Source organism: Rhamphochromis sp. 'chilingali' (genome assembly GCF_963969265.1).
Source record: "Rhamphochromis sp. 'chilingali' genome assembly, chromosome: 12".
Lineage (NCBI taxonomy): Eukaryota > Metazoa > Chordata > Actinopteri > Cichliformes > Cichlidae > Rhamphochromis > Rhamphochromis sp. 'chilingali'.
The window spans coordinates 31,303,838-31,315,498 of NC_137939.1; the positions used below are offsets into that span (position 1 = coordinate 31,303,838).

The window sequence follows — 11,661 nt, forward strand, 5'->3', positions numbered from 1 at the left end:
ACATCAATCAATTTTTTTTTTTTATTTGGGCTACTTAAATTTATTTTGGGCTACCAAAAACTGAAGAGTCCCTGAAATTTTGCGAGCCCTGCACCCCATTGTTTTTCTTGTGACATTACCAATCCGGTTGTTCAGTGATGACGCGACGAATCCTACTTCCGGGCCTAAAGTAGTCTGCGTTTAATATGGCTTTTGTGTTGTTAACATGTTTAATGTTATGTATTTTCTTCTATTTGATCTCAAAAAGCTCCTAAAACAGTCAGTGATCACTGTTGACCTCCCTCGGCTTTTATTACCGCTAATCATTTATTTAAGCTCAGTTTTTAAAACCTTAGGATGTAACTACAGCCCAGCCCATGCAGCAGTATATGAATGACTAACCTCGTATTGTGGATGGATTATCTCAGTTGTTCTCCTGGCTGAAGTTTGGTCCTTTTACAGCATCCTGCCATGCGATTACATTTGTTCCTGACCACCGAGAACACTCACGGTAACTTTTATCGAGTGGAAAAAAAAGTTAGCTTGTTTATATTATGCTAACATAGCTGTGTCGCTAGCGGTCACGCAGCACATCATTATATACCAGCTAGCCCAACTTCAGTAACCCTACAAACGTTACTGCTGTTTAGTTTTCTGTCTTCATTTATGCTGGAAGTGATAACAGAGCTGTACGTTTTAATTTGTTTCCAAAACCCCGCAGTCAGGACATGCTATATTGTATTTAGATAGAAGCTAGCGAGCTAACTCCCTGCTAACTTCTAACTCCGTTAAATGTCATAAATTCCGTTTTCATGGATGCCTGGATGTTAAACTCAATTGTTACACCTGGTAGAGCAGAACGCTGATCATTTTATTAAAGATGAAAGACTTTAGACAGTTTTTCAACTCTCAGTAATGCCATAGTGATCGTTTGATATATGGACCTGCAGCGGAGTTTAGACCCAGACACGGCTAGTGACGTCAGACTGAACAACCGGATAAGTTTGATGTGTCACATGGCCCTCTTCCTATTGAAAAAAACAAAAGTTGTATCCAAGATGGCCGACTTCTAAATGGCCATCATGGTCACCACCCATCTTGAGGAGTTTGCCCCCTCACATATACTAATGTGCCACAAACAGGACTTTAATATCACCAACCATTCCCATGTTATTACGGTGTATCCATATAAATGGCCCACCCTGTACTTTAAAGTATGTACTGAGCATCGCTCTTAATATTAGATGGACAAATTAAATAATTATTAGATTTAAATTATTGTCCTTATATTTACAACATTTATTGAGCTGCCTTTAAAATAAAGTCTAAACATACCCTAGTGCATTTTCAGTGTTCATATTCGAAAAAGCATTCGTGAAATAATTGCAAACTCTCACCCACTTTGCACTTCCACGTTTAGTTCCTAGCACATCTCTTTAAAGACGCTCCCTTAGCGCGCTGTCCAACAGACAGCTTCAGTTCGCGTTTGACTTTCCGATTAAAAACACGATTAAACACGACGGGCCTCTCTGTAACCTGCACACGATCCGGGCGTCACATGAGCCAGAGTGATAAAACAGAAAAAACCTAGCTTCGTGCACCTTGTTTTCGTTTCTTGTAGGCCCCTAAAAAGTGCGAAGTGAAACAGGATGTGACGCTGTTTATGCGACCGCACTCCGGGAATGTTTTATATCGTACAATGTTAAAATATTAACGATTAGATTAATCACAATCTGAGACTAACCATATTCTTACTCGTAGCTCCATTTGTATGTAATATTATCGACGTATTGGGGGGGAAAAAAAACTAAAAAAGTTAATTAAGTTGTTAGACGCTTCTTTTAGCAGATAATAACACTTCGGGTAAAGTCATAGTTGACCATCCGGACTCAGCGTCTATCTGCGGCTCACACATGTAAGTATTAGCCTGTTAGCACCGTTGCAATAACAAGTGACCAGCTCTTTAGTGTCTCTTAAGATAATTATAAACATTACTTGTGCATGTTCGCAGCCAAGGCACAGGGATTATAACTACAGCTTTGTGCCATCTGTTTTAAAACAGTGTTTTCTCGGGAAGCAACAACGTTAGCTAGCAGCTAATGCTAGTTTTTGAGGCGGTGTTAGGTGAAGTTGGTCTTGATAACTTCAACCCAAGTTTAAAATTGAGGTTGCATTCTTGTCATACTGCGTGAAGGTGATTTTATTCATTGCTCTGTTCACATTTTGAGAGATTGTGGAAAACCGACATATTTGGCTTTAGTTTTCATTTATATTGAGCTGTGGCTGGAAAAGAAAGCTAGCTCTGGCTAACGGATATGTTAAAACAAGACTATAAACAGGATTATTTAATCTAAGAGAAGATGTACTGTATTCATCACAAACGTGGAGTAGTTCCTGTGTTACAGCAGCTGAAACTGTAAACACAATTTTAAAAGAATAACGTAAACAAAGAGTAACCTGAAGTAGTGCAGCTGTGTTCATGGGCTTTTTGAGCCTGCACGTGGGTTTTTGTAAGTGGCCTTCAATGTTTGTTTAGTATGATTTTCTGGTCTATGGAATAAATGCTGTAAACCTGCATATGAAACTGAGCCTGCATGACTTAATCTTAAATGATGGAGTGTTGATGTAAATTTCTATGCCTTGTCATTTTAAAATTAAAATAAACATAATAAAAACAGTCTTACTGTCTTATAAAGACTCTAAGAGTCTTATAAAGTGACTCCAAGAGGTGAAAAATACTCAAGTTAGATTAAATGTAAAAAACAAACAAACAAACAAACCCTAATATCGCCTACAACATTGGGGAAAAAATGTCCCTTAGGAATAACAAATGCAAAAACATGTGTTGTGAGCTTGAGTAGATTTGTTTAAGATAAGATAACCTTTATCATGTGGGAGCCGCAGCCTACCACTGAAGGAGCTGCTCAGTGCTGTGAGTCTCCTGAATGGCGTGGGAGATGTTGTCCAGCAGGGATGGCAGCTTAGCCACCATTCTCCTTTCACTCACCAGCTCCTCTGCGTGTGTTGTGATCAGCTGACCTGCACCACTGCTCCTCTGACATTTGCTGCTCTTTTGTGGATTTAACTGAACTCAATAAGATATAAGCAGACAAGTCAGCTTAAGCATAAACTGTCTGCTACCTGTGATGGAAGCTAATACTGATGTTTAACACCATAGAGGGAACTTGACTGCAACAGTTTCAATGCACAAATAACCAGGCATCGGGATAGATGAACACTTATTAAAAATAACTGAAGATTATTATAATAATTATCATATTATTACAATAAAAATCTCTGTGCAAAGGTTAAATGCCATGAAATAAAGTTGCTCTTTAAGTAAACTAGATGGGTTCCACAGAACTAAACTAATAATTGCTTGAGTGTAAATGCTTTGTTTCCATTCTTTATTCTTAAGTTGATGAAGTGCATCCTTTTCTTTGCAGGTTCACCTTTTCATTTTTCTTTTACCTAATTGACTGCTGACAATCATGAAAGTGAACAAACACACAGAGGTAAAACATAAATCTCACAAGTGGAAAGATGCGAAGGGAAAACGGTGCAGACCTCCTGTCAGTTTCTCTAATGTAAACTCTAGCCCTGTGGTGATCAGCATGGTGAAGGAGCACCAGGAGTCTGTAAGGAAAAAAACATCTGTCAAGAGGCTGAAAAATAAAGTGAAGTCTGTCTCTAACCACAAGAATAGCTCTTCTGAGTCTGGAATTAAGAAGACACATGCTCAGGCTAATGGAAGCTCAGTGTTTACCATGGACAATGACTCAGATGACTCACAGGACTGGAAGGAGTATTCCCAGTCAGTGCATGGGAATGGTATGGAGACCTCAGATAACACTGAGGATGTCCGGAGAGGTAGATTGGAGGGAGAGGCTCTGCATCACTGTGCGCAGAGAGACGATCGAGAGAACCGCACAGTACTTGTCATGCAGAAGGATCAGGTATGCGTCAGTTGATTTTTAGTTGGACATGTAGATGTTTAATCTGATGTCATTTAATTTCTGTGATTAAACATGTCTTACCTGCAGACGCTGTGTTTCCGCGGGAAGTGCCTTCTGACCTGTCTTTATGGTCGTGTAGAAGTTATGGGATTTACCATCGAAGAGGGTCAGCAGTCATATTCGCTTTTCTCCCCAGCATCACATTGTCCACTGAGTATAAGAGGATTAGAAAGCATCAGAGCGTTGGAAAGTAGAAACGAGGCATCACACATCCTCCAAAAGTATCTTCCACAAGGTGAGCAGCACACTTTTTCTTTTATGTTTGAAGTTAAAATATAGCACTAGGAAGTCTGATTGGTTAGAGTTCATATTATATAGGCAAAAATACTGTGAATTCTACTTAGCTGGACCTTATTTCTCTTTGCAAAGTCTGGATTTTTTAAGCTAATAATTATATGATAATAATTATAATTTCTTTACCCCACCTGTTGCACTGCAATGCATGTTCGCAGACTGTCTTAAGTGAAATGTAAACAATAGAAAATTAACTAAAGGATGTCTTGTGAAGCATTTCTAAAAAAGTGGTCATCAACTTTCTCCATTAGCCCAGGCTTTCTGCTTCAGTTTCTGTGCACACTCACACTGAAAGAGGATGTTTACTCTTGAGTGCTTATTGTTTGAGTCATAAATATGAGACAAACTAGTGATGAAGATGTGTGAAAACAGTAAAACTGTAGTTTGTGCAGCTATAACGTTATATAACCCCATAACACAACAACAGTCACCTCAAGGCCCTTTATATTGCAAGGTAAAGCCCCTACAATAAAAGAGAGAAATCCTTAACAAGCAGATAACCCTCCCTATGAGCAAGCACTTGGTGACAGTGGAAAAGAAAACTCCTCTTTAAGAAGAAGAAACAAGCAGAATCAGGCTCAGCGAGGGGCAGCCATCTGCCATGACCGGTTGGTTAATAGGGGAAGAAGACTGTATAAAAGACATGCTATGGGAGAGAGCCATAGATTAATAATAACTAATGATTAAATGCAAAGTGGTGTATAAAAACATGGCGACTAAACTGTAAATAAATTGTAACAATTGTGACATGTACACATATGATTTTAAACAGAAACTGTGATGATTCTGATTTAATCTGAGCATCTTTTTCTGCGTTATTTTCTGTGAAAGGAAGTTTTAATAAAGGCATATGTATCATAAAACACAGACACTGATATAGCTCTATCAGTTAAATGCTGAATATATAGTATTAGAACGTGTTTTTCTGACTTTTAATTGCTGTGAATATGCATTTTTAACAGCATCACGAAAGAAGCTGTTAAAAAGCATAACGACAAATTCATCCATCATCCTGCTGGAGCCCATCGAGACGCCTATGACACGGTTTCTTTCCAGCTTTCCAGATCTCAGCGAATTGTTCAACCTCCCGATGGTAAGGTGGCAGATATGTTCACACTTGGATTTAGTCAGCAAAGCAGACAAATTTCAACATAATTTACATGCAGAATCTGAAAAGCTTCTCCTGCTTGTTTGTAGACTGAACTCATGTCAGCTGTTCTTGACACTCCACTCAACGGTTTGGGTATGATTCCTCTCGACAGCTACATTGAAGGGCTGAAAATGTCGAAGAGCTACAGACATGCTCTCAACACATTAGTCAGTGTGTGCAAAGGTAACCCACTTTTAGATGTGCCAAATTATACACGAGTCACTTTTATGCTACAAGGCTAAATTTATTTATTTTGTAACCCTTACACACACACAGAACAGTACTGAATAAAGTTCATTGTATCATAATCATTTATGTGTGTGAATGTTCGATAGGAAACAGTGTAGAAGAAAGTGCGTGTGCGACTGGGTGAAGTTGTGCAAAGCGCTTTTAGTGCTCAGGATAGAAAAGCACTCTGTAAGAACCGCTACATTTACTAGTTCAAACAAGGAGGTTTAGTTATCAGTGTTCCTAAAAGAGTTTATATAAGAACTTAACAGATACCAAATGTAACTTAACTGACTTCAGTAGAAAGTGTTTCACACTCTGAGGGCTTTAACAGTAAGTTGGTCAGTTGCTGAGAATTACCAGTCACAGTTATTGTGTTGGTTTAACAGTGATCAGCAGAAAAACAGAATATAATAGTCAGTGTAAGTTTTGCTCTTCACTCTTAGTAGGAGTCCTGCAGAATTGTTCTGTAACTGAATCGAACCACAGACGTTTATGTGATAAGAACATACCAAAACAAAATGCTCACTTTGGTTGCTTTCATGAAAACCTGACATGTTTTTCATTGACAGGAGACATAGATGGCTGTCCTGTTATCCTGGTGTGTGGGACCAAGAATGTTGGAAAGTCAACATTTATTCGCGTGCTCATTAACACCTTGCTGAATTAGTAAGTTTCTCACTAACTACAGTTTTTATAATGTCCTGTTCACTATGTCATTGGTCCTGCTCTGGTCCTCTCTCTTTATTGTAATGTTTAGTTTGCTTTGGTTCACATTTACACAAGGGTCTTTACAGCCTACAAACATCTCTGTGGGTCATTTAAAGTGGAGAATAACGATATGTTTTGTTTTCCTTCAGCACTGCTAGTGTCGACTATTTGGAAGGTGACCTCGGTCAAACAGAATTCACCCCTGCTGGTTGCCTGTCTCTCCTCACTGTCAGAGAACCCCTTTTAGGTATGTTTCAATCCTCATTATATGTTCAAAATCTTTACATCTTTACAACTGGGGCTAAATTATTAACACCAATGTGTTGGAAGAGCCATTTCTTGCTTACCTTAGATTAAAGATTGGAAACTGACACAGCCAGTCCACCTGTGTCTAGGAGTAAAAGTGTTAGCCTTTCAGCTTCTTTTAAACCTATGTAACATGTGAGAATCATGTGTGATTCAAAATGTGATGTCAAAATTGTTATTTTATGGTGGGTTTTGTGTAGAATTATGCCTCTATAGTTCAATTCAATTCAGTTTTATTTACATAGTGCCAAATAAACAGTCGCCTCAAGGTGCTTTATATTGTAAGGTAGACCCTACAATAATACATACAGCGAAAAACCCAACAATCATATGATCCCCTATGAGCAGGCACTTTGGCGACAATGGGAAGGAAAACTCCCTTTTAACAGGAAGAAACCTCCAGCAGAACCAGCCTCTATAGTGTTTTCTTCATTTCTGACTCCTACTTGATTAGTAAGAGTGGGTTAAAAGACGTATAATGATCTGCTTTGCAGGTCCTCCTTTCACACATCAGCAGACTCCAGACCACATGATCTACTACGGTCAGTCATCATGCAACTCAGACCTGGATCGATATATGGAATCTCTTAAATCCTTATGGTGCAGAAGATCCCAGACCAGAGAGGCTCCGATTATTATCAACACCATGGGCTGGGTCAAAGGTCAGTGTGAGCTGCCTTCTGTGACATCAGTGAAACAATGTAGGAGAATTTAAATACACTAATAATAAAAAAAATTTCTAAATGTGTGTCTGTTCACAGGATTTGGATTCAAGCTGCTGGTTGACATGATCCGCTTCTTCCCAGTTTCCCATGTTGTCCAGCTCAGTCACAGTGGTGTCAATCAGTGCCCCGCCCTCACTCCAGACTTTCTGAGAACGGCAGATGGCTTTCAGACTCACCCACCCGCCCAGACCGCTCTGGATGAGTTTACAGAAAGCCACAGCCCCCCAAGAATCTACAGTCACATTAGTATACAAGCAGAGTTTCAAGGAGTTGGGAGTCAAGGAACAGCGTAAGTACACCACTGCACCACCATTATTAATATACTGGTGTAAAAACATTATTCCAGACTCTTGGCTACATCTCATATCGCTGCATTTGACAGGAAACACCAGCGTAGTGATGAGCTGAGAAATCTGTCTCTCCTGGCCTATCTGAGTCAGCTGCAGTGTCCGGACCCTGGACCAGTCAGACCTCTGCACAGCCTCACACCATACCAGGTACACAAGAAGCACATGACTCTCTGATCACAGTCTATACATATATGAATACAATTCATGACATTTAAATCAGGGAGAAATGGCTGTCTATGCTCCAGTTTTGGTTTAAACCTCCTTAAACTGCAAACTGTTGTTTTTAAAGATGTTTTTATATTTATTAAGCAACCACCTAACAATTTTCTTGCTAAACCCACAGGTTCCACACACAGCGATTGCGTTAGGTGTTACCCACTGCGACGTGGTGCCCTCGCACATGTTTCATGCTTCCAGTGGTAGTCTGGTAGGACTCTGCTGCCTGGCAGAAAAAGTAGCAAGCAAGGGAGGTCCAGTCTTTCTTTCCCAGGCACCCATCTGCCCATGTGTGGGATTTGGTAAGTGTCCTTTCTGAGTTATTGTGTTGACTTTGGCTTTACTTCCTCATTGACTGAAACATTTTTATCAAGTTAAAAATGTATGTTGCTGATATCTTTTTTTTTAAAAAGCTCAAGTTATTGTTACTGCCACAATAAACTGGTTTTTCAGTTTATTGAAGCTTTCTTTCTTTAACTGTAGTAACTGGTCAGAAAAATACGTTTATATCTAATCGGGGGGGGGGATCCAAAAAGTCTAGGAAGGAAGGAAATAAAAATATTTGTGAAGAGCTGAAAATGTTTTGTAGATTATGTAGTGAAGACTTTATTCCATAAACTGAAGTTTCAGCACCAGATTCAATTCTTAAGATCGGGAATAAAGAAACACATTTATTAGATGTAATAGACCAGGGCACCCAAATCCATTTGACAATTTGAGAATTAAAGAGTCGTTATATGTCGTTATATTTACTTGATACTGTCTTCCAGGGCTCCTCCGAGGTATTGACATGGCACGGGGTCTGTACTTCCTGCTGACACCTGTAGATCCGTCAGTTCTTCGTAAAGTCAACTGTCTCCTCTTGGGAGCAATTTCAATGCCTTCCTGTATCTTCACAACACAGGTTAGATCCTTTTTCATGTTTTTCATTTTGTTTTCATGTTATCAAAAATGTTTTCAGTTGCTGAAAAGTCACTTCAGACTGTTCTACTTTAAAGCATGTTGTTATAATAGATGCAGTTAATAAGCATTGTGTTGTTGGAACATGCAGGCCCCCCCACCTTAAAATGATACCATCTGAAAGGGCTCATGTGTTGCTCTAAAACCTGTATGGACCTTGCAGCACTGGTGTTGCCTTTCCAGATGTGCAGGCTGTTTCATCTCTAGGCACAAGTGCACCTCTATAGCATTAGAGATGAAGGCTCTTTAAGGGAGCACTAATAACAACCCAGGTGGTACCTGAGGACTTGGCATTCATGTTTTCCCCCCTCCAAAAAAGCCAAAATTTGGTTCATCTGACGCACTTTTCCATTAGTCCATTTTAAATGAGAGAAGATGGTGACATTGATCGATCACGTCCACATATGGCTTCTTCTTTGCATAATGGAGCTTTAACCTGGATGGCACAGTGAACTGTGTTCACATACAGTGATTCCTAGAAGTGTCCAAGCCCACGTAGTGATTTCCTTGACAGAATTATGTCTTCCTTTTTTATTTAATGCACTGCTTCCTGAGGGTCCGACTATCACAGGCATGTAGATGATGAGATGTTTTACGTCTTTACAGTTTTGCTGCAGCTGTTTCTTTTTAGTGTTACTTACTTTTCCAAACTTTTGTTCATCCGTCCCAGTTTCTTTTGAGATCTGTTGCTGCCAATAAATTTAAAAATCAGATTTAAAAAACAGTTTTTCATCAAATAGTAAAATGTATCAGTTTAAACATTTGATATGTTTGTCTTTGATTTGTTGTGAATAAAATCAGTTGCATTCTGTTTTTATTTACATTTATTTACATTCAGAGTTCCAAAGTTCTCAGTTGTGTATAACTATATCTAAAGATGACATTACTGTTCTATTGTGACGTGTAGTGTCTTTGTTTCTATTTCAGCCGGGCATTGATGGGGAGATGCCCTATGTTACTACAGACTACAGTTTTGATCTCACTGGAGCAGGAAAGCTGCGAGTCTTCAAGGGAATGACGAGGCCCAGTCAAGTGGAGATGCAGTGACATTTCTGCAGCATTTTATTGCCCTTTACATTTCCCCATCAGTCAGCGCTGGCCTTTGAATGTACAGAACTGAGGTTGAGGTGGGACACTTCTTACTTTTGTTTTAAGGTTCATACTCTGACCTTACTGGAGTTCTTTTTTTGAGAGCCCTTGCCATATCTTGGAACCTGAAACTGTATGTTTGTTTGATGCTGTGAAGGCGCTTAGGTGTTTTCTCTCACATGGACAGTAAAATAACACGACACGTTATAGTCAAAGCTTTCGTTTGATGGTTCTTTTTCTTCTTTTTTTTGTTTTTTGTGGATGACATTCCAAATCTTAAATGCCTGCCAGATAATAAACTTGAAGCAAGTTTGTTTCCAGACTATGTGGTTCTTACCTTCACCAGCTATTTAGAGCATTGTGAATGGTGGTTGTTACAGCTGCTTTGATATTTAAATATCATAATCATATATCCATGTAGAGTTCAAATGGTTTAATAGCAATTTAATTTATCACTGTGTGCAGTATTTTGCCTGATCCAGACAAGTAGTTTTCCATGTTGGCAGCTGTTTTGTTATAAAGTATCCACCGCCGGCGCTTTCCGTGTTGTTTTCCCTTCCATTCAACAAAAAAATAAAGAAGAGGACAGGATGCAGTTATGAAGACGTCTTTCACGTGAGCTCAGTTGAAGTTGCAAAGAAAACCCAACAAGGACAATGCCCGTGTTGTTTGTACACCAATCAAAGCCTTTACAGAAGTGTCTCCATTTTTATTGCCCTCTTTTGCATTTGTTACTTAAGGCCATTCAAGAGGTTTTGTTTACAGTTCCTTATGTTGACCTGTGTGGGATGAAAATAAAGAGCTTGTTGTTTCTAGATGTTTGGCTTTTTCCCCTCAAGGGGGCAGCAGCCACTTTGTTTTGAACAGCCGAACTCTAGCCTGTAATAAGATTGTAATTCTGTTAAACTATAATGTTTCGTAATGAATTTACGATGCAAATTAAGATTAAGGAAGAAGATCGCTGGACCGAGATGCTGCTGCACGAAGGCTGACCTTTATCTTATCTCGGTGGAAGGACTGTAAGGACTCGGCCGTAAACAACCGGTCACGCAGTGGAGAATTGCTCATTTGTTAAGTGGGCTGTTTTAACATCCCCTTTCTGCCCCCTCGCTCGTCTTTGTTCACTGTTGCCCGCCTCTTTATTTGAGGGTGGGAGCGCACAAACGCAGCACAGCTACATTTTGGCAGAGTCATTGTTTCGGCTTTGTCACGTCAGATGTTTTCCTCTAGACCTCATGCAACCCAGAGCCCACTGTAGATGTGCCACTAGGCAGTCTACATGAAACTGGTGGGATATATTTCAGTTCAGAGTACATTTAAATGCATGAAAAGTCTCATCAGTAGTGCACATGCCACTCATCTCAAAAAACAAATAAACCAGAAATGTGATTTAAGATAACATAGATGCAATCCCCTTTTTCAGTTCTAAGGTTTTGCATATCAGGACGTAATAAAAATCAACTTGTTCTATCAAAAGTTTAAATATGTTAATAATTATGCCATTTTTTTTATTTGCAAAAGCCAAAATGCAGAACTGGTGTGTGAAAAAACTAAGTGTACCCATGATTCATTAGCAGTAATTGAAGTATTTGTTTTCTGTATGACTTTATCCCTCTCTCACAGCATTGTGGAGAAAT

The 11,661-nt window shown here is 39.3% G+C and overlaps 2 protein-coding genes across 7 annotated transcripts in view; one reads left to right on the forward strand and one right to left on the reverse strand.

Annotated features, from left to right (window-relative positions):
• The window catches only part of zbtb48 (zinc finger and BTB domain containing 48), an 11,873-nt gene extending 10,254 nt beyond the window's left edge, over nucleotides 1–1,619 (reverse strand). Inside the window, exons 1-2 of one of the 5 annotated variants that reach the window (XM_080899665.1) lie at nucleotides 1,381–1,519; nucleotides 382–494 (exon numbers count right to left, since the gene is read on the reverse strand). The gene's annotated coding sequence lies outside the window, so the exon portion shown is untranslated. Of the gene's footprint in view, nucleotides 1–381; nucleotides 495–1,376; nucleotides 1,520–1,580 lie in introns of those variants that run through there. The other 4 variants (XM_080899666.1, XM_080899667.1, XM_080899663.1 and 1 more) reach the window with 4 other exon arrangements.
• A 138-nt stretch (nucleotides 1,620–1,757) lies between these two features.
• nol9 (nucleolar protein 9) lies at nucleotides 1,758–10,839 on the forward strand. 2 transcript variants are annotated; one of them, XM_080899669.1, is made up of 13 exons: nucleotides 1,758–1,894; nucleotides 3,426–3,935; nucleotides 4,023–4,230; nucleotides 5,252–5,382; nucleotides 5,487–5,622; nucleotides 6,240–6,336; nucleotides 6,528–6,625; nucleotides 7,179–7,346; nucleotides 7,446–7,698; nucleotides 7,792–7,906; nucleotides 8,103–8,277; nucleotides 8,746–8,879; nucleotides 9,863–10,839. In XM_080899669.1, the coding sequence occupies exons 2-13, from the start codon at nucleotides 3,471–3,473 to the stop codon at nucleotides 9,980–9,982; spliced, it is 2,100 nt and encodes a 699-aa protein (XP_080755795.1). In that variant the 5' UTR covers nucleotides 1,758–1,894; nucleotides 3,426–3,470; the 3' UTR covers nucleotides 9,983–10,839. The 2 variants fall into 2 exon arrangements, with proteins under 2 accessions (XP_080755795.1, XP_080755796.1); XM_080899670.1 differs by lacking the exon at nucleotides 1,758–1,894 and adding an exon at nucleotides 1,915–2,173.
• The last annotated feature ends 822 nt before the right edge of the window (nucleotides 10,840–11,661 follow it).